Source organism: Scomber scombrus, chromosome 18 (assembly GCF_963691925.1).
Source record: "Scomber scombrus chromosome 18, fScoSco1.1, whole genome shotgun sequence".
Lineage (NCBI taxonomy): Eukaryota > Metazoa > Chordata > Actinopteri > Scombriformes > Scombridae > Scomber > Scomber scombrus.
Window position 1 is genome coordinate 11,307,076 of NC_084987.1, and position 23,223 is coordinate 11,330,298.

The window sequence follows — 23,223 nt, forward strand, 5'->3', positions numbered from 1 at the left end:
GGGCCATTTCTTCAATCTACCAATCTTCAGTTTTTCAGCCTAATCCGTGAAAATCAGTGCCTGCTCCCTTTTACTACTTACTAATTCAACTTTAGAGGCCAGACATTCCTACTCTAACCTCTTACGTTGCCCCAGATGGGGGCTGGTGGCAGTCCAGCTGCGTGCATGAGCCCTGTCTGCATGTCTGCCTACTCAACCCTGATGTAAAGTGCTGACCTGAGCAGGGTCTGTGCTGGGGCGGGCAGGGCGGGCTATGCCAGCAAAAGCTTGTCAGATAGCATTGGGACAGGCTCTCTGGATGTGCTGCAGTTGGTCACTGGGAGCTGTGTTGCCCTGGCTTGCCTGCCCTCCTAACACTGTTGCCAAGAGTAGGGCTGCTGCTTAAATGTCTGTGAGACATGACGTTTCTGTAAATGTCTGCAATAGTGAATGTTGGGACAAATAGCGTGACACAGGGAGTAGGGCCAAGGCATTGGATGAAAAATAATCCTTTCAGAGCACTGGTACTTGGCAGTGATAATCAAAACATGTACTGGGCACAAATTAAATAAAATAGTATCTACTTTCATACTGTGATTATATTAACACATTTATTCATTAGCGTTTTACAAAATACTGTAGGCCAAGATAATGTTCCTAAGCATTTTATTTTATTTTAAACTAATCAAATTATAAATTAAATTTTAATTAATTGCATTAAACATCATCATCAAAACAATTTTTTTTGTGTGATTTTGTCTTGATTAAATAAAACATTGTCCAGCCCTGCAACACAGCCTGATACTGAGCTAAATTCAGCCGGTACTTGTTCAAACACTGTCTCAAAACAAAGTGATTTAAGGTGGTAACATATTTTTGCATTTACCCACAAAGTGTAATCATAGGATGCACAGTGTGAAAGAAGAAAGGATGACAGGGAGAAAAAGAAGAAATGAACAAAATAGAATGACAGACGTTTAGTGAGAGTGGCTAACCCTGTTGTCATGCTGTACAGTAATTATTCAGAGCAGAGTGTAGGGGTAATTCATGCCAAAAAGTCCAGAATGAAAGGAGAAGGGGGGGGGGGTTTGATGGTGGATTTCCCGTTGCCGACCCAGGAGAGCTCGCTAAGCTAAATCACAAGTCTCCCTAATGAGAGGGGAGAGAGGAGCAACTCTAGAGCACAGAGCAAAGAGCCTGCCAGATCACCATAACAACCAACCAGCTGACCCACAATGCAACTCAAAGCAAGCCTGACAGCAGCGCTGCTCTGTGCTCCTGGCTTTGCACCGGCTCTCTGCTTTGAAACATCCACCCAGCAAACAGTTAGCATCCCTCAAACCGATGTGACATAGAGAAGAAAAATTAATACTCCGTCAATTAACCCCATCAACATGAAATCTTTACAGCTCCATTTGTTAAATCTGCTTGTATACTTGTGTCAACAACACAAACAAAGAATGCTATGGCATTTTGTGGATCATTAAGTGAGATTATGATGTGGGAAAATCTGATTATGTCTGAAATATGACTTAACCCCATCCCCCCTACCCTGCTTAGTACCTACTGGGGGGAGACAAACAGGGATCAGGCAGGTCTGGGGCCCAGCTGGGGATTTTGTGCAGAAGGCTCTCTTAAAGGATGTAGCTATATGAACACCAATATTTATACTCATTGAGCATGTTATTAGGAACACCTGTGTAATCAAATGGCAATCCAATTCAACAGCTCTGCCATGAATTTGATTCTTACAAAGTTTGCACATTTTTAGTATCCTCAATAATGAACATAAAGTAGAATTATCACCTTTCTGACAATGTCAACAAAAACTGAAAATGTATACGCTTTAAAGTAGAATTTAAGGCAGTTATTAGGCCACATATTAGTTTCCCCATCAGCGAAGGCCCAAAGCAAATGGTGTAAGATGATGGTTAGTGTTTCTGATAGTCTGCCACTTCTATTTTGATCTAAGCTCTTGACCGATGCTCACTTGACCAGAAACCTGCCAACACAGCAGTATGATTTAAGTTTCAGTGCCAATCCAAAACCAACAGGGGCTCGCGGACGGTTAGTTCCAATATGGCTATATGACTTAGTCACTGTGGGAACAATAGCTTAACAGTGTCTAGTGTAACCCATATCACATATGTTTGAAATGGACAATTATAGTGTTATATTTCGGTCTTGGCCAGCAATAAACATGACAAATCAATTTGATGTTGGTGGGTAGGTGCATCGTGAGTCAGTGGTCATCTCTATCGTGTCAACCAATCATGGACGATGACGTTCAGTCTGCATGGCAGATTATCTCTAATCTTCACAGATCTTTATCCTCAATCTGAGGAGTTATGGGGGCTGGGCCACCATCAGAAGGACAGTTACTGGTAGAGGACACACACACACACACACACACAAACATACAGCAAGTAGAGAACGGAGGCAGCTGGACGCTCCATTGCTTAGACCCACTAGAAGGAGGTTCAAGGACTTCCAGTCTACAATGCTTTTGTTTCAGGAGATTGGGTTACAGGAGAGTTGCCACTGACTTGGTGTTTCGAAACCTGCACACCTTGTCATATGATCGAAACAGGGAAAAAAATGTCAGTATTCACCGAACATAATGTGAACCCTGTCCCTATACCACATATGCAAATATGTCCAGCCTGAATGGGTTTACACAACACCACAACTTAATATAAACCAGATCCAGAAAGCCTAACACCAAAAATAAAGACTGCAAATTTCACGTGAGTTGTAAAGTTAGACTTTCAGACCTTCATGTTTCCAGTTAAATTTACTACAGCTAAAGCATTTACGTAACACACAAAAACCAGGTGAATATTAAGAAATGACATTGATCTTTTGTCTATTTTTCTTAGCTTTTATAGTACATTAAATTCGGGGAAACTCTTCATACTTCTAGACTCAAGCTATCCATTTTTCCTAACCCTAACCGTAACCCTAACCCTCAATACTTTTGAAACAAACTACTAACAAAGGAACTTCAAGGTCAAGCTCAAGAAGCAGGAACAAACAGTAAATAGCTCTAGATTCTGTAACTTCATCTTACAATTTATTGAAGAGAGTGATTACTGTGATACAGTTGTATATGTTATAGGTGAGCTATGGTGGTCCATTTTTGCCCTACTTTGATCATAGCATCAAGTGTGTAGATTTAAAGACAGGATGTCACTTGTGCTCCACACTAGCACTGATGCAGCATCGCAAGCCAGTACCAAAATATTTAGGGGTTAGAATGAACCTACGTGCCTGCTTTTTTATATGAGTCAAACAAATCCACAATGATCAGCAATGTTGTAAAATGTGTGAGGTATCAATAACAAAGCAGAAAGTCATCAACAGTGCGTGGCATAGCAGTTTACCTGACAGTCATGTTCACCTATCAGCAAAAAGCATGACTCTATATACTTTTATATACAAGCACTACGTTATCATCCTGTTTGACATAGATACATGAAGCTTTAATATACAGCAGTGCTGCAGCAGATTGCTGCTGCTCCAAAGCCGTTTACTGACCAAGACCCACATTGATGCTCCATCCTTTATGCTGCTGCAGCATGACCCACTTTCCTTGCTTGCCACACTGTAGCTACAGTGCCAGTCAGTAGCAGACAAGCTCGGAGAGCAGCCTAGGGACAAGCAGCTCATACACCAAAGCAGTGAACAGCAAATGCAGATTTACAGCCAAAATAAGAGTTTAGTGCTCAGGATTTGTAGCTGAGAAGCATCACACAGAGATGAGCTGCATGCAAGCTGACAAATTCATGCTCACACAAATTACAGCAGCATCATGTATGATAGACACCTACTGTGTCATTAGGCCATTATTTCTGATGCTGTAGTGCTGGGGATGATGAAATTGTGGTCGTTATCCCTATGCATACAATTCAAATCCTTCTTTCTTGATTTTATATATTTTTGCCAACGAATGTCTCATTGGTGCCTTATGATGTGAGATCTATTTCTGCAGGTGGTAATTGTCAGAAGTCCTACAGCAGACTTCTCGTACTATATGACCAAAATACTGAATCAACACACCAGTAATGTAGCGGCAATGAATGAACTGAAATGGATGGCAGAACATTGAAATAAACATGGACACCTACATTGTTAGAGTACTTGTGGGGACAGAGGTAGTACAGGATTAGACAGGCAAACACCAGGTAATACATACATAAAGTATTAAGAAAAGAAAAAAATCTTGATTAAAAGATACCCTCACCATTCTGTCATATTAGAAATAGCTATAAACACACATTAACAAAGCTCTAAGATCTCACACTAATCAACTCTACTGTGATTAGTCACACAACACCAGTGCTATTTGGCTTAGAAAATGTCACAGATGAATGCACACCTTTTCAAGCATACAATTAAGCTCATCATCCCTGCAGCACCAGCAGTGCCGCACCTGCTGCAGTGGACAGTAGACAGCGGCAGCAGAACGAGCAGCTTTCACCTAACAACAACACCATCTCCCAAGATCCCTGGAGACTCTTAGCTTAGCTCCGCTTAGCTTAAAAACACACAGCCTGTATGTGCACTATAATGGCTGTGGGTGTGGAAATGCAGTTGTATGTCATCTTGTAAAGAAGAGAATAGCCTGTATGAAGGAGGTTATTGGGTACTTTTAAATTCAATAACAGCAAGCTGTTGTTGTGCCAGCTGAAACAAAGAAGCAGTAGGTGTTCCATCACACCTAATATCACCCCTCCATTTGTAGACTATTACAATTCCTCATTTTGGAAACAAATTTAATCATCTGTAGGTTTTCAGGCTGAAAAACTACATAGACCATATTATGTGTCGACTGAAGAGAGAGAGAGACAGAGAGAGAGAGAGAGAGCAAGATGTCTAAGAGGACAAACCAGTTTCTCTTGATTTAACTCACTGAGCCAGCCCAGAGTACTCTCTCAACACAGTGTCTTAAGTTTCAGGAGAACTGTTTAACTATTGTCCTGTGACTGATCTGGAGCATCTATTGTATCCAGGCTCTCCCTCCCTCTCACACCCTGGAATTATAGTCGTTGTCCCTTGTGTCACAATGACTGTCCTAGTCCTAGCGGCTGGATCCACTCATTCTCTGGGATCAGCTGGGGGCAGCATAGGGGGGTGGGGGTGGTATTGGATGAGTGGGGGTCTTTTTGATATCCTTTAAACCCCTTGAATCAGAGCATAAACAAGCCCCTATATCAACAACCAAGCCTAGTCGACCCCTTCGGCCTGGATAGCAAAGCCTCTGCTTCTGCAGAAGTAGATGTTAACTCTGTACACTGATGACCAACATATAGAAATGTCTAGCGCAACAACAGTTCTGAAATCTCCTTGAATCAATCCATGTGGGCCTTTAGCCACAGAATTGTTTGGCAGACTGTGTGCTGTGTTGTCATCAGTTATGTGTTTACAGCTAAAATCAATTAAAAAATATCTATATAAACACAATAGATTTACCATTTTGATGGGCTTATGCCGAAGGTCTGCATCAGTCACTGGTGTGTCCTGGTCTTTGGAGACTATACCCCTTTCAGCGAGAAGCTGCAGCAGGGCAACATTGTCTTTGGGCTGTGCCTCGACTCCAGTGCCTCCCAGTAATAGGGTGTAGGTGCGGCAGTAAAGCTCTGAGGACTGCAGGAGGCGTGTGACTGGTGGTTTAAGGTGTTCCTGCTCATACTGGTCACAGTAGAAGGGGTCACAGAGCTCCGCAGGGACATTCTCTAAAATGAGACAAAAAATACAGAGTTAGATAAGGTCCTGGAGCAGTAGTGCTACTAAACAGTTAGGTGCAAAAATCAACAAACAATATTTCAAGGGATATGTATAACCAGGAAGATGTATTGGATGCCCTGAAGATAAGAGAAAGTTCTCTCATTACCAGCCCCCTCTTTTCTTTAGTAAAAGATCCTCATGAGCTGTTCTGTTCTTGCAAGCACTGAAACTTGCTTTCTGCCAGGTTCAGCAGCAGATTAAGACAACTGGTGTATACCCTAGACTGAGTAGAGCAGAGCAGAGCAGAGAAAGTATCAAGGTCAGTGGGCCATGATGAGCTCAGAGGTTGGCTTCTGCAGATTATAAGATGCTCTGCCACTTGTTTCCTCCCTCTTTTTAAACCTCTACTTGATGTCTGTAAAGTCTCTGAGAAAATTGCTCTTCCAGATCTTCACAGATGGTGCAAACCACAGTAGCAGTAATCAAAGAATATAAACTTACAGCCTCCAAATTATCAAAAGGACATGAGAAAACTCAGATTATGTTTCAATACAGAGAAAGCTTTGCAAGGCAATATGTATGTATGTCAGTGGCTAGCTTAGGATAGCTAAACAAACTTTCTGTAAACATTATCCCAAAAACACACACTTGACACACCCTCTGAGAAACTGGTTTCTCCACATCTAGACCAAAACAGCAAACTCAATAGACTGTGTCTCTATACAAACATACAGGAATAAGCACATCACTGTTTTAAAAGGGCCTTTAGGAAAAAAAAGTTTATAACCTGAAATACCAGAAGTCTACCTGAAAAGAGAGTGGATAAACTAAAAGTAGTGTGTGTTGTGTTTGAGTGCCTATGATTGTGCCTTCCAGAGAAACAAAGGGGGTTATTACAAGGGAGGTGTCACTGCGTTGTTGTGTCATTATAAAGTCATGTAATGGATCTACTGACATCAGACAACAAAACGCCCAGCTTTAGAGGGTAGACAATGTGCTATTCTCCGTCTCTCATTCTCACTCCATGATGACTATAGTTGTCAAACAATATTGCGTGAGTCACACCACATGGTCCTGTTTGTCATGAATTTGTTCCTGTGTGCCAAAACTACAATGTCCACTTTAATGCTGTAAACACTGTGACACATCAACCAAATTCACACCTTCCATGTAGTTACATTCATGTAAAATAAAAATAAAGTCTTCCCATGATGACGTGTAAAGAAAAAAGAAAACTTCCCCAGAAGGCAAAGCAGGATGCAAATGCCACAACTCAGTGCGATGAGAAAGATATACATTAGCATAATTTCCCTAAGAGACACTCTGGCCATGAATGATGACTTTGTGTCTCAAATATATCACAGAAACAAGCTGGGCACAAATGGTAAATTACAAATCCACACATCCTTTTCCAAAACAATGCACCTGCACACCAAACATAGTAAAGATCCTTCAACAGACACACACTTAATGTAAAAGAAACCCCAAAAGGAATATAACAAAAATAAAACAACAAATAACAAGCTGGCAGCCACAAGCATTACTAAGCCCAAGCAAAAGTAAGGGTGATACCGCTGTAATATTAACATCAATACACCTCCATGGAAATATTCAGGTTAAAAACACAAGCTTCTGTGTGTTTGAATAAGTAAGTGCAACAGCCTCTCTGTCACTTTCACAGGTCATGAGTGTCCGGCCATATCTACTGGTTTTACTAAGAAGGCATATATCAAATGTATGCAAAGTTTATTAACATGTAACCAGACCATCATAATTGGTAAGCAGAGAGATCACTCTGAGTGTTTCAAACAAGCCTTTTCTATCGTCAGAGGAGATTTTGACCAAGAGACTTAACCCGTACCCCTTCAAAGAGCTCTGTGAGGTAGCTGACCCTGACCCTCTTGCAGCTTGCCTGTAGTCAGTTCAGCTGTGTTGGGCTTCTATCTATACTGACCTGCATTGCTTGATAGCCAGTTGATAAGAGGAGCCATGTGTCCTTCTATATCATTGACTGATTGTGCTAGCCTGCTGGTCATGTCACAGACATTACCACACGTGTCTGATAGTAATCAACAGACACAAAGCAACACAAACACATCCAAACAAAGGTTGGTTAAAATCTGCTGCAGTTTAAACCAAGCTGGCTCCTTTGGGAGAAAAAGGTTAGACATGACCCTTACATTTAAGTGGAACAATCAGCTTTGGATTTTGAGAGGGTTGTCACAGTAACAGTGCACATTAAGTAGCTCTCTCTATTAATAACATGGCATAGCAGTCTGCAAAACCTGCTGGATTTGACAATCTAAACTCTCAAGCTGCTTACTGGAAACCTTCAAGTACCATGGCAAGGAATAAATAATTTGTAAGAGCTCAGATATGCAGAGGTGTGCAAAGTGCGAGCAGGAAGTTCAAATAACAAGATTAGCCAAAGGTGTTTCAATTTGCTATCCTAAGTGATGTTTAGCCTATGTAAAACATCTATGCATACCTGCCCAAACAAAAATCATGTTTGGTGACAATGTCTTACTAGCCCATGTCTAGAAAAAAATTCAAAAAATAAATAAATAATGTTGTAAAAAAAAAAGAAAAAAGAATAACATTGTAAAAAATGAATAACTCTGCATTATGTGTGTTTTGTTAAGAGTTGGTTGTTGGCTACATTGGCTCTGTAGAAAACTGAGCTATAAACATTCTCATCATGTGGTGCAAAGGTTCAAACACAGATGATTATCTGCTCTCATTTTTAGAACAAAGCAGGTACTGTTTTGTTGCCCCAAAATCTGGCAGTGGTAAGAAAGGCTGTGTTAACACCCTACCCTGCATGTGACTATTAGTTCTGAGAGATATGCTGATGCCAACATAAATGTTAAAATGCCGCATCTTAAACAATTCTGAGAGAGAGATTGAGATGAGGAGATTGCTATTAGACCTGTCTACAATTTTAAAACATTTGCAACAATAATGCATGATATATTTATCAGATGATGAATATATTATCTTCCAGTTATAATTAACTTAAACTGCACTAACTGTTTGACTGTATTCATTTGTACAATTTAACTTGATCAAGCGCTAAAAATATACATGAAATATACATGCACACACTTAATAATACTCTGTGATCAATGCACCAACCCCTGACGGATCGTGCACAGGAAAAAGCACACTTCAAGCACTACACAAGGAGTCACCCTATTGATGGCAGTGCTCTAGTATGACATAAGCGCAGCAGCATTAAATTGCATTAAAAGGGCCAGTGGGCACAGGAGCACATGCTATAGACAGAGTATGATTACATTATGGATGCTTGAGAGACTAACAGGACAAAGTTGAATGACAGAGTGACAAAATATGCAGGAAGCATTCATCTTGGCAGGTACCCATCCTGCAGAAGTGTCCTCAAGTTACACACCAACTCAAAACCAGATATTTGCACGCTGTTCTGTAGCTTACCCTGACCTTTGACCTCCCTGTGTAGTGTGGCAATTGAGTAGAGACAATAGTATCACATTATCTTTAAACACACTGTACAACTCAATAACTGTAGCAAAAGCTTTACTCAAGTCTGGCTGTGTTTTATATAGCATATCAGACTTCCTCATACCTCTTGAGTAAACACTAATAGCAAGCTAACATCCTCCTAAGGTCCTTGTCCCCTGTTTATTCAATGACTGGGAGACGATGAGTAATCATTCCAATAGGATTTCAGTATTATCCAAGCAGCTTTATGGCTAGGTGGAGCTGACATGCTAGAGAAACACGTTTTGAAACATGCAGGTACATAGGAGGCTTGGTTATGCTTATACAAAAACAAATCATGTCACGATACCAAAGGGACTGATACCAAAACTGGGACTGGATAAGCTTAGCTATATGCTGTTTTGTAAGTGCTAATTAAGTTGTTTACAGAAGGATTACAAACAAGCACAAATCACATAAGTAGTATGTACTCAAAAGGAAAGCTGAAAAACAGACTACATATATATCATCCCTATGAACCTATCAGTTTATCGGAGTTGGTTCCTCTTCTGCCTTCAAACTGGTGAATCAAGAGTTTCTGGTCTCATTCTAATGTGAAGGCACAAAACTGGTCTGAGTCAGCCTCAAATGATGCATCATCTGTCACAGCAACTTCAACTTCAATTACACCCTCGCCTAACCAATTTTCCTTCACCTTAATGAAAAACATTTAAATTATAAACCAAGGCATTACAAATGATAAGAAGACACTCTGTCAAATATCTACTATTAAACAATTAAAATACACATAATCTAATAAAAGTTATACAAGCCTGTATGTTGTGCAAATGAAAAAAGAAAAAAAAAAACAAGATAAGAGTTTTCAAAAGTACATTTTATAATCCAACGTATATAATCTAGGATTAACTCTTACATTTATTCCAGCATTCATGTAATCATGAGATTTTTTGGTGGCTCCTAACGATTTTATTATGAAACTTCAAAAGTATTGTTTCTGGGCGGATCAAACAGAGTCTCTCGGGAACACCCGCATTGTGTGCTGTCAAGTGCTACAGCACAGAATTTTGGAGATGGCACTATTGCCTTCCTCTCATATGGACAGCTCTGTGCTTCCATATCTAAAGGACACAGGAAAAATTAGTGCTGCAGCTCTTTTTTGGCATTTGGAGAACTTGACCAGGTTTAAGTACTGTGTTTTAAAAACTGTTATGGTTAAACATTGTTTTAACATTATTAGACACTTTACAACTCCAATTTAAAAGCTACAGCTCAACTCTTAACAGTCCTCTATCTGGATAAAGATTTCAGATGTCTCTGTGGTAGATTTGAACGTCCCCATTTGTACTGCAAAGACTCAGAGAACTAAAAATGCTGTCTATTGTCATCATTAGGTTAATTGACCTGGAAGAGCTGAGAACCAGATGACCTAGTCTGGTTCCTGCTATACTGTAATCTACACAGCTTTCTCGAAAGGGACTTGATGATGTCATCTTGACTTTGCAAAAAAAACAACAACAACCCATCAGCCCATCTCAGTGAAGCCATTAGGTTGATTAAGACAAAAGCTAGACATAAATGCAATCCTCATATTCCTAACTTGGCATGGGGAGTGACTTTGACTAGAGGGCGTGGTTGAGGAGCACACAGAGGCTGCAGCAGCTTGGCTGGTGGACCCGGGGCCTGCCTGGGATTGTGTAACACACAAGTCATGTTGTTAAAGTAAAACATAGTTCACCTCACACCCATTCCAGCCAAAACTGAGTGAAGTCTGTGATTAAAACCTTGAACATTACCCTTCAACTGTGTTTTGTATTTACATGCACATCTGAGGAATGTGAATGTGTGCACTTTTTATTTTTTGTCTGAGTTGTCTGAAGTAAACATACTTAAAAACAGCTGCCCTATCATTAGACTAGTGGTAAAATAAAGTAGAAATGAAAGGAGATATTAACCCCCCTTTGAAATAGAACAGTTTCTGTGTCTTCCTCGCAAGATCTAATCCTTCCTTTATAGGACTCTAAAACAAAGAGACTCGTTATCACCTCAGGGTCAAAGCTGACGCTGTTTTAAGACGTGGCTCATGAAACCTAAGGCAAGACAATGTCTTATGATATTTATGCTCTATGCACGAAAATAATTTTCTTAGGTTTGTGTATTTCTGCATCATAGAAGCTGGGTGTTTCTCTCTTCTTGAGGTTTAATGAAAGAATACTGGAAGAAAACCTTGATAAACTGTGATGGTATAGCAGTCTATTCACTTACAATGATCCTGATTATGAACTGTGGAGGAAACTGCTGTTCACATTGGCTACAATAGGGACTGTCATCCCTGAGAGTGAAGAATGGTACAGAAAATTATCTACGCCTCATGTGCCATGTCAACAGGATTAAAAACATACCCGGCAGTCTGCAGTTTGTGACTAAAGCCTGGCGGCTAGAAATACGACAAAATGGGTTAGCGTGATAAGGCCTAGGGGGGAGGCCCGGTTCTCCGACACACACACACACACACACACACCTATAAAATGTGACCACCCATTGACTGAGAACAAATGACATGTGTCTGAGTAAAAAAATGCATACAGTGCATGGTCCCCCTTTCATATGCTGCTCTTTGTGATGAAAATCGCTGAGCGTTACACACACTGCAGTTAACCTACATGCATATGCTTTTCGTTGCACTGCTGAACAGAAAATAAACATTGCTGGACAACAAAAGAGATGGTGGTCATCAAACGACTTATTTGAATATTTCTGTAAGTCACCAGGCCTGCAGCCACAACTCAAACCTACCTGCATTGCCGTAGGACTTTGCCAATAGCCATCCGACACTTGCGCATATTTTTGCCCTAGTACAGTCATACAAATCCAATGGTTTTATGTCGGGGACCACAAAAGTCTTCCTCCCGGAGTCCACCATGGCGAGTCTGTTAAAAATTGGAAGCAGTGCTGGCTGGCAAAAAAGAGGCTATAAAGACAAGTATAAATTATTCAACCAATCATTCTTTCAGTGGACTATCCCACACGACCAGGGCTGGGAATACGGATGTGGGTTTTTGTCGGGAAAATATCCGCCCCGGAGCTGCTTCCAAGCCAGTTAATGTCCTTTTCTGTGCAGTTATGGAGACGAAATCCCTCTTGAATTACGCCTTACGACCAAACGATGCCCTGACTCGCCGGGATATTACAGCAAACCGGACGATTCCCCTCGTTTTTACCCTTCTTCGTCCGCATTGCTGTGTAGTACGCAGCTCCACTGAGAGCCCGGCCGATTGACTACCAGGTGCTCCACACTGGCATCGCTCACTCATCCCGCCGTCCAATAGCAATTGAGTTTGGGCAAATAAGGGCGGGACTTAACTGTGTGAATGCAGACAGCAGGTAGAGATGAGGTGTGCCTTGTTACAGGTGCCTCTAGTCGAAGGGCACCTGTAACAAGGCTCTCATTATAGGAATTTTTACCGTGACAATTGTATTATTTAATGCATAAACGCTGACCAGTGGTAGGGGAAGCATTCAGATCATTTTATTAGGCTCCAAGTAAACGTAGCAATGCTATAATGTAAAACATACTCCTTAACAAGCTAACTTCTGGATTCAATTTTACTTAAGTAAAAAGGAGTTTACAGTAGTCCCCCTCCAGATTGCTGATTATATTACATTTGAGGATTACTAGGATTAACAGAAAATGAAAGCGACACAATTTTACTATTTGGGTGGTTCAACCTGCACAGTATGGTTCACCCCCACACATTTTATTTATTTATCCTGATAAGATATTTTCACAGGAATGAGTGGACATGCCCAGACTTGATTGATATCTCTGTTGCTTGTTTGTGTTTGTTGCAGGACAAGTTACGCCTTTGTCGTGATAGAGTAAAAAGTAGGCTAAAATATTTTCCTATGGGACGTGGTGGGAGTAGAGGGTATAAAGAAGAATGAATTGAAACATTCAATAAAGTACAATTACCTCATTTGTGTGCAAGTATACTGAGTAAGTTTACATTTATTTCCGCAACTTATGCTGACCACACCTGCATTGTCTGTAATGCCATGATATTGGTAATGAACTTTCATGGCTGGTAAAACACATAGAGGAAATATACATGCTCTTAAACTCCCCTTAGATATAGGGTCGCTGCTCTGTAGCTGACCCTGACCTTTTTCGGATATATATATATGTATATATATTGTTGAGATACACATTTAGAAACCACCACAATTGTGATACCCTCAGATTGCTTGTATTAAATAATTTTAAAGAGCCCCTGCAGACATGTTTTAATATTGTGTATTGTAAAAAAAAACAACCTAATGATTTGTGGTTTTCCCATAAATGTATAATCAGGTCTCCTCCATCACTTTTGGTTAAAAAAAAAAAACAATCAAAGAATATGCAAAAGTTTTTCATTTCAAAAGTTGAACTGCTCAATGCAAAGATGTCTTCCTCTTCACTGAAAAGTCCATTCTCAGTGTATGTTCACTGCAGGCCTCATGTTTCCATATCACTTGTGCAACTTATTGGACCATGATCAGCATCTGACTTAGTTGTGACATCACAAATGATGTTAAAACATCAGCATTCATTTTTGCTCAATAATGTGATAAAAAGTAAAGTGTATATCAATCATACAGTATTATAAAGGAAAGATGTAATCATAGCAGACCTATTCATATCAGCTTCTGAAATTGAATTACTTTCCAGTATTGATGAGCAGCTATGGTCAGTTGCTTATATACCTTTCTGTACCTTTAGGCACCCTGCAGAATATACAGAATAAATGCTGCAATGACAGTACTGGAGTGAACATTTTTGTATTCTATGTACATCTAAACAGAAAATTACAAACAGCAATTTGTAATTTACTTGAGTTTCTTTCCAGTTTTTTTGAAGTCGTTTCCAGGAGCACCACCCACACTGGAAAACAAATCTCAAGAGTGCCTCATCACATGATGTTGCTCAAAGAGCTCTCCAAGCATCCATCTGTAGTAACTTTGTAAGAGGATTACCTCTCAGCTATTTTAATCTAATTATGAAACATTTTCTCCCCAGTCAGTACTTCTCCCAGTCTTTTGTCAATTTAACCCTTCTGATGGGGCGGCAACCATGAAAAAGCACAAGGCCTTTCCATCAACACTGAAGTAGATCTAAAGAATACAATATTTATTCAGTCTTTACATTCATTCTCTAGCACACATGAATGATTGGAGCACCCTCTTCAGTGTGTTTAGTGAAGTCTGAATTAAAGGTTAGGAGTTTTGCAAGACACTCAAATACAGGGAACATTACACCAACAATCTGACACTTGAATGCTTTGCTTCCAGACCAATGATATCCTCCTTTTAAATGGGACCAACTTCTCCCCACCTGCACTCTTTTCTAGGGCAGCCCTTCCTGTCAGATTAAAGTCACAGCATTTAATGAGTGTAAATACATTTTTATTATAACTACCTTTTCAGACAATGGAGATTAGTTTGCAGAGGTTCAAAGAGCCCAGCTTCTCAGTGCTGCCTGAAAGACCCTTCTACTGTACTATTACCCACAACCTTAAAAATGACAAGCAAGTCCAGTAAACAACTGCAAGTATCTTAATCAAAAGTGAACATTGGGAACCGTAGCCATGTATTTACTGCAATGCTGTAGTGTTCATAATTTCATACAGCCCGTTTATTATATTCAATCTACAATTCTTCCAGTGTACTTGTGCAGTACATGTACAACTAAAGCATGATCTTAATAATTGCAAAGGGACGTTAAGAAATCTCAAAAGCAAAGGTTTTTCAGGAAACCCAACAGTTAGTGATCTTCAAGTCAACAATGTGAGGCCTGAATACTCCTTTCAAATGAATGGTCCCTGTTGAAATATCTATGCTCCTCCCACTTTTTCTGAAACAGAGCTTCCTGACAGAGAAAGATCTCTGCATTTATTAGGTGTGCAAAAGTGTTTTCCCTGTTAACACCTGCTTTTAAAAGAATGAAACAAAGTCAAACTACGCCTGGCTTGAGTTACTATCGTGGAACCAAATATCACTATTTCATAGAAGAAGACTACTAAATTACTCTATTATGTTCAATGTAGTACTTGAGAAAGACTGACACCATGTGGCCAATACTGACAAGTTCATATTTTTATATACTGTTCTACAAAAATATATGGAAGGTACAAATTCTGACAGTTTCCTCATGTTAAGTACAGGTCAAATTCTATTAATGTAAAGTGGATGCATTTAACCATTTGCACTATTGAATTTAGTCTTTTTGTGATTACAAGAAAAATGTGAGGACTGCATCTTTGAAAAAGTCAGCAAGTGGCCTTGCTAGGTATTTTTCAGTCATCTTTGAGCCCTCCATAGACAGCTGTGGGGACACTCTTCTGTTCAAGTTGCACCTCTGTAAAGGCCAAGAGGAGAAAATAATTAGCACAATATTTTTAGTGAATAAAGTCTGTCTGCATTAATGTTTACACAGACATCACATTTTCAGTTTTATTGCTGTTGCAAGGCCTGCAGTATCACTCACCATCTGGGCCGTGGTCTTCATCGTCTTCATCATCATCATCAATGTCAATCTCATCAGGATTTGCTTGTTTGGAAAGTTCAGCCAACTCACTGCGAGAGGTGTCACTCCTGTATAAGCACATGCATATAATAAGAGACACATACGCACAATTATCCAATTTTATTAGTGGAACTCCACGGCTATTTGTTTCTAGAGAAAAAAATGACTACAGACCTGACAAAGAGAATCTTTTCTTTTGGTTTGGGTTTATCCTGCTCTGCCTCTGCAGCAAGCTGCTGTGCTTTCTGCTCCAGCATCTTCATGTCATCAATGCCCAACTGGCCTGGAGCAAGATCTGACACTGAAAACAAACACCAACGGTTACAACAAATACAAATAACAAATACAGAAACATTAGTAAATCATATTTGTGCATTACTTCTTGTGCTGTTGCATGGCGTTACCTCAGGATTGTAGGCAATAGCTTAACAGGGACATGTGTGGCTTCCATATCCATACAATTTCATATATTCTAACAAAGACACCATATTGCCCATTTGATGTATTTTTGTTAATCCTTAAGTGAGGATGGAAAATACTTGCTAGTAGCTAATGAGTTAGTGAAAGCTCTCTCACCAGTGCCTGTAGAGCTTGTTGTGGCCTTCATCATCTGAGAGGACATGAAATTGACCTGGGTGTTGTATGTTGCCTGGACACTGCGCTTGATCCTCAGCATTTCTCTAATAGTGTCCTCATTTCCATGGCGGATCTCAAATTCTTTCCAAGTCTGCCAGAATTCAGCTGTCACCTAAGAAAGAAAATTCATAAATATATAAGATATAGTTGTGTGTGAGAAATATGTGCGCTGTTTGATGAAAATCTGACACTTTATCGTGACAACGGCAATGGCAGGAGGTGGTTTATCTCACCCTGGGGTCACAGATCTGGGAGCAGTAGGAGTAGATGGCTCTGCCCCGATCAATCTCACCCAATTTACTCTCCATGTCAGCAAATCGCAGGCACATGTCCCTTGCATGTTCATCAGGAAGGACCTTCATAAATACAAAAAGGTATATTTCAGATTTTAGTTATTTCAATACCATGTAGTACAAATGACCATAATGCATACATCATTTAGAATGTCAAAACAGAATATATCTATTAGAATGAGTCTTGAAACATTTTCAGGTATGACAAAAACCTCTGATTGAGTCAGCGTTATGTTGAGCTAGGGAGAAAAATACTGAAAAATAAATAAAACTAACACTAAAAAGCTTTTTAGCACTACCCCACAGCAAAAACCTTCATTCTGTAATTTGGATCAGTCAATGTCAATAAAAAGATTTGTGTTAGTAGTGTGCAGGTTTTTCTATTAAAAGGTATCACATAGGTATCACTGTTATTTTTCTCAAGTACATGTCTGGATGCATGCAGTGCTATATATATATATAAGCTTTCATTGTTCCAGTGTAATATGAACTTGTCCTATCATAATACTATCATGTACCTCAATAGCCTTCTGGTAAATTGCTCTGGTATATGTGACTCCATATATTTCAGCTGCTCTCTTGATGTAGATATTGAACATGTGATGTCTCTCCTGAGTTTCCACAGCTTCTGTTGCTCTCTCATATACAGCCATGGCATGTCGTGCCAATCCATACTCCTCCTCCAATTTGGCATACAACAGGTAAATGGCTGGAAAGCAAAGCACAATAAGCTTCAGTACATTTGATCTTAAAGATTAGTGAAAACGATTTGGAATATATTCAAGTTGTCAATGAAATTTCTAACTACTTACTCTTGGCAAACTTGGCAGGACAGCCATCCAGGGCTTGTTCAAATAAATCTCTGGCTCTCTCCAGCTTCTTGCCCCCATAACGATCAATAAACTTGGTTAGGTAAGTGTTCCATATGTCGTAAACATTTGGCCACCTGAAGAGAGCGATGCCACGCTCATATGCCTAGAAAGATTTGAAAGGTATTGATGGAGAGATTAGAGAATTGTTTAAATGGGCACTGCCTTGAGCAAGGAAATAATAAATACTGACATTAAATGTTTAGTAATTCAAGTGGAATATTATTACTTTGAAGCTTTCCTCAAAATAGTTGTGCTCTTCAAGGAACATGGCATAATTGATGATGATCTGTGGTGTGGCAATGCGGAGGTCAATAATGCGGTCATAGACTGCTTTTGTAGACTGAAGAGGAAAAAAGAAAAAGAATTAGACTAAACATCTACCACCTGCGAAGAGGAATGATGATTCTGATTTTAAAGACATGCACATGGTGGAAAAAGAGTACATATATGAGCATTTGCCATGTCATTTATACATACGGCATATATTTGGCTCATATGCACAAGCAAGCAAAACACACAGACATACAATGAACATACCTGGAAAGTGCCAAGACTCTCCTCTAAATCTGCCAGCATAGACCAGACCTTCAAGGACTTGTAGACTCTGTTTTGGACTGGCTCAGATGCATCAAAGTACTCCGCTTTCTTGGATGGGATGGCTGTAGCTTTCTATGTTCAAATGATTAAAATAATGTTTGGCTTTCAACAGTATCCACAAAACACCCATGAACAAAGAAATAAGTGGTCTTTTATATATTTTACATTTTGCAAAGAATTGCCATAATTCATAATTCAGACATTTCAAGATTTCTAAACAGGTGGTTCTGCCAAGAATGTGTTTTGTTACCTAACAGGTGAAGCTTGAAAATTATGAAAACAAATCTCAATAGTTAATATGCTTTGTACAAAATGTTTGCCAATGTTGTATTTTCCCACAGCTGTGATAATAAATGTAGATGTGATACAAGCATCTCACCCTGAGTATGCGCAGTGCCTGTTCATAGTTTTCGTGTCGCAGCTCCATCTCTCCATATTCACACCACACTGTGGCAAGGTCATCCACCTGCTTGTAGTTCACCTTGGTAGCCTTCTCAAAGATAGTCCTTGCCTGAGTGACAAGCAGCAATTGTAAGACATCAAAAACATAAAAACGTATACATTACTGTTAATGAAAGATCTAAGTGACTTACGTCATCCAGCTGCTCATTTTCTTCATAGAATTTAGCAAAAGAAACCCAGAGAGAGTGAGGCTTTCCCGTGGCCTTCATTGGATCCACAGTCTGTACTGCCTCAGTGTATGTGTTGATGATCTGTAGAAGATACGGTGAACATGTACGCATTAGTAACGCACTACATAAATCAAGTGTTACAAAAACTAAAACTAAAAACACAAAGAAACAAACAAAGGGCCAAACACTCACCTGCCGTGGATTTCCCTCATACAGTTTTACCCGCTTGTGCCACTCATGGACATTATGAGGGTTCTGCCGCAGCAGTACACTGTTCAACAGGAGAGGCCGCCGTGCTATCAGCTGCTCAAAGCGGGCCAGCCTAAGCTCCAGGTCGATGTCATCTGAGAGGTGAAGGACAAAGAATAAGGCATGTGTGACAAAGAGAACTGAAAACAAAGCACATGCTCCATTTTACTGAATCTGCACAAACCATCTTCATCCTGCCCGATCTCAGCAGTGGTCTCCATCTTGGCAGCGATCATGCTCTCCTCAAACTGGGCGTAGCTATCAAACACTTGTGTGAAATCCCTTACTGTTACCACAGTTAGGATGGCCTCCTCATATACATCACGGGCCTAACAAAGACAAGACACATTAAAAAAGTAAGTACACCCTCTAATTCTTATGCTAGAAACCTCCAGCATGTACCAGTGGTCACTAAAAGACCTAGTGAAGTTGCACTTGAAGCAGTCTACTCACAGTGATGACCTTTCAAAACAAAAAATATTGCAGCAAGATGTTTCAATGTCTCGCTTCACTGCGCCAAAAACTGCATAACCATCTCAACAAGTTCTTTATGTCACGGCATGTAGAAAGGTACTGCACTGGTTTCATATACAGGATGTGTTATCTGTTTAAAAACCGAGCCATAGACTCTGTATAAAAGTCATCAGTTTTAATAGTAGAGACTTCATTGAACAAAATAATAGTGAAAGCAAAATGACCACTTATATTCTGACTAACTGCTTCATCTCAGTATCAGACTTATTCCATCCATACAAACACCATTAGCAAAACTATTAGTTGCTAAGCAGATGTCAACAACGCGGCAGTATCAAATGCCTCGAAACAGTGAACCATTTTCAAAACAACTGCTTCATATCAATTCAGTGCTTTTTTTTGCCCAATCACTACTTATGTGTACAACATGAAAACAGTATTTTGTGTAGTTTCTCTTTGATGTAGTCAGTCAGTCAAGCTGGCATCCAGTAAAAGTATGGCAATGTAGTTGAACTATTGAGTTTAGAGCAGTGAAGCACTTTGGATATATGACTGTCTATATGTTAAGAGGTTTATGATGTGTATAGACATGGAAGATATTCAGAGAAAGAGCACCTTTTCAAAGTGACCACTCCTGATGTAATAGTCAGCCAAAGAGCACCAAAGTTTGCCAAGCTGGTCTGTAAAGCGAGTGAGGCCTCCCCGGATGATGGCTCCTACATTCAGGGAGGTCACCTTATCGGGGTTCTGCGAGATCAGGTCGCATAACTCATGCCACAGCTGTCACAAGAAACACATTTAGAAAAAAGATAAGTGAATTTTAATGTTGCAGCTTGGAAAACAACTTACATCTTAGCAAATGAAAAGAAAATCTTACTTGGTAGTTGGACTTGCCCTCTTTGGACACAAAGCTTTCATCATTGACAACAGCTCCAAGCCGCACAGCTGCTTCATCCAAGCGGCCAACAGACCGTAAGTAGTCGATGTATTCCTCTGTATTCTCTGGAGAAAGCTACATGGTAAAAAGAGCATATGACATTTTTTTACCTCGTAATAACACCATAATCTATTGACAGCTATCCTGTTAAATAGGAATTTCATCTATGAATCTAGCTGTATGAATACCACATTTTAAGATATATGTTTTGCTCACTGTTCATCGATCTCTATACAGTACACTTATGAAGCCTCTTGGATGACTGGTGAAATATTCTTAGGAATAAAACAGCAAATCCAGTGACCTTTGACGAAATGTTCCTGGATGGCTGAGAATCTTCAGACATTTACAACAGTAGTACAACAGTTTAATATGTCGTCATTGAGAGAGGGGGTGTGTACATATACTGTCATCATCAATGTAAAAAGAAACCTTCTTAATTGAGATTGTTAATGACAGCTGCTGTATGGGACTGAGTTATGTACTATACCCTCACCTTAAGGTACCTGCGGTACACTCGTATGGCTGTTTCAGGCAGGGGCAGGTTACGAACAAAGCGGAGATACAGAGGCCAGATACGTGGGTGCTGAGTGACGGGTAGAGCTCTGAGCGCACGGTCAAATGTTCGCCTGCTTCTTGTGATCTTACATTGAGATACAAGGAACTGGCAGTAATCAAGCCATATTCTGGGCATCTAGAATGAAGAAAGATAGATAATTAATGTAAGCACAGTGTACACGGTTATTTTGTATCATAAAGAAGTAAAGTATGGACTTATAACATTATTATCACCTTATGCATGAACACCAATGCCCTTTCATGGCAATTATTGACCTCTTCATAAACTGGTTCAGTGATACATTTTCCTTTGACTTGTTTCCTTCTCTCTCTCAGGTAATTGTACCATAGCTTATAGCTGTAGGAAGGGGGAAATAAAGATTAAAATAGTTAGACTATGAGCAAGTATGTTTCACAAAGTCCATCTTGACAGTTACACAGACATGACATAAATAAAAGCCACTGTATTTATCCAATAAGGCACAATGCTGCTAGTAAGATATTTTGACCAGTGATGAATGATGGTTATCATTACAGTTGTAGTACAATGTCAAATGCTCAGTGTAGTGTTAGTTACCTTCCAGGAAGCTCTTTCAGAGCCCGTTCATATATCATATTGAGGGTGGATTTGGATCCATTCTGTTTGAATTCGATGTACCGCATCCAGCACTTGACTGAGTATGGGTTTCTGATAATCTCCTCCTCGTAAGGCAGATCATCGTTCTCCTAACAGAGCAAGAAATCACAACATGTAACTTAAAGCTTAAGTATAACAACATTAAAGGATATGTTCACAGTTTTTCTGATGATCATTTCTCCTGTTAATACTGGACAATTAAAGATCCCCCTCAGATATACTTTCTATGTAAGTTATGGGGGCCAAAATCTACAATTTGCCCAAACTATAATGTGATGCAAAAATGCAATTAAAAGTCTGAAGCTTATATTAGAGCATTCAATGGATATGTCACATTTGTAGTCCATGTAGTGGAAATCCCCTCTCCCTGTTTTATGGCACTAAAAAGAATGTAATTTTAAAATTCATCATGTCATGTTGTGGTAATTTACATCTTTGCTTATAATGAAACCTTATTTTTATGTGAATGGATTTTCATAATGGATTATTAACAGATTTTATTATTTGCTAATGTTGAGGTAAACGTTTAATAAAGGCTTATAAATTGAACTCACGTGCAGTATTTTCTTTTTTTAAATATAACTTTGAGCTCATAGGTCGTGTTCAGAAAATATATTTAAAAATTAGCAGTGAAATATAGTTGCTTTTTTTATTGAAGAAAGTGACTGCATATGACTCATAATTAGTGATATTTTTAAAATACTCGCATTATTTCCCCATTCCCGCAATTTTACCGCAAAAAGAGCGCATCAAATATGCATCGCAATTTTTGAGGAAAGTTTTTCTAAATCAGATATTTTTGGCCGCAATAATCACACAAAAATTCCTCGAGGGACTTGAAAATGTGTGAATCTGTCCCATAACTTCTGAGCAACACCAATATTGGAGCCGCAACGTCAGAGCAACGTTAACGCATTTTCTTCCGTAAATGCAAATGTTACTAAATGAATTGACCGTAACTATAGGGAAATTCAGAAGTTAAGTAGGTATGTCAAAATTTAGGAACCAAGCCTAACTGACGATAATCCCTACTATCTCTCGATCAGTTGCTTAGAAATCATGACAGAATATCTTCAACAATGATACACCAAGCTAGCACTGCAGCAAACGTTAGCTTAACTTAGCTAGATAACGAATTAGATAGCATTTTACTGTATGGTTATGGAAAGGCAAGCTTACAAATATAACATCCGTTTTTCCGTTTAGCGAAGGCATTTCTTTCTCGAGAAACTGCCTTGTCCAAAAAAATGTGTAGTAATAACTTTAGCTAACGCTAGCTTGCGGACTTCTCAAAGCGTGTAGCCCACAATGGTACTTCCGCCTTCTTCTTCTTCGTTTGTTGCTTAATGGCGGTTGGAAAGAATAGCTTTAAGACGCATTACCGCCACCTTCTGGATCAGAGCTGTTACTACTATATATTACTTTTCTTTTTACATTTTTTTCTTTCTTTTTTCTAGTGTTTTTTCTTCTTTGCTTTGCTTTTTCCTTTTTTCCCCTTCTCTTTGTTTTTTCCTTCTTTTTTCTTTGCTCTTGCTTATACAGATTTTTTATCTTTTTTCATGCTTACTCAACCGACAACATTGAAATAACATA

The 23,223-nt window shown here is 39.4% G+C and overlaps 2 protein-coding genes across 3 annotated transcripts in view; both read right to left on the reverse strand.

The window, feature by feature from the left end:
• The window catches only part of camsap3 (calmodulin regulated spectrin-associated protein family, member 3), a 24,938-nt gene extending 12,507 nt beyond the window's left edge, over positions 1–12,431 (reverse strand). For both annotated transcript variants that reach the window (XM_062439613.1, XM_062439612.1), the window contains exons 1-2: positions 11,980–12,431; positions 5,452–5,714 (exon numbers count right to left, since the gene is read on the reverse strand). In XM_062439613.1, the coding sequence (XP_062295597.1) occupies positions 5,452–5,714; positions 11,980–12,106 (390 nt within the window). In that variant the 5' untranslated portion in view covers positions 12,107–12,431. The remainder of the gene's footprint in view (positions 1–5,451; positions 5,715–11,979) is intronic.
• A 2,861-nt stretch (positions 12,432–15,292) lies between these two features.
• xab2 (XPA binding protein 2) lies at positions 15,293–22,947 on the reverse strand. Its single transcript, XM_062439622.1, has 19 exons — positions 22,810–22,947; positions 21,571–21,719; positions 21,228–21,351; positions 20,932–21,129; positions 20,376–20,510; positions 20,114–20,278; positions 19,209–19,353; positions 18,968–19,119; positions 18,737–18,856; positions 18,523–18,654; positions 18,084–18,215; positions 17,773–17,886; positions 17,487–17,649; positions 17,193–17,383; positions 16,615–16,737; positions 16,322–16,493; positions 15,920–16,046; positions 15,707–15,813; positions 15,293–15,577 (listed from the first exon to the last, which is right to left on the reverse strand). Exons 1-19 carry the CDS (start codon positions 22,843–22,845, stop codon positions 15,516–15,518), a joined length of 2,547 nt encoding a protein of 848 aa, XP_062295606.1. The 5' UTR covers positions 22,846–22,947; the 3' UTR covers positions 15,293–15,515.
• Positions 22,948–23,223: the final 276 nt, after the last annotated feature.

Coding starts and splice junctions, on each gene's coding strand:
- xab2 (XM_062439622.1), bottom strand. CDS start 22,845: ATGCCTTCGCTAAACGGAAAAACGGATGTTATATTT. Junction 19,354..20,113: donor GGAGTGGTCACTTTGAAAAG/GTGCTCTTTCTC, acceptor TGTCTTTGTTAG/GCCCGTGATGTATATGAGGA. Junction 16,738..17,192: donor TTTACCAGAAGGCTATTGAG/GTACATGATAGT, acceptor GTATTTATGAAG/GTCCTTCCTGATGAACATGC.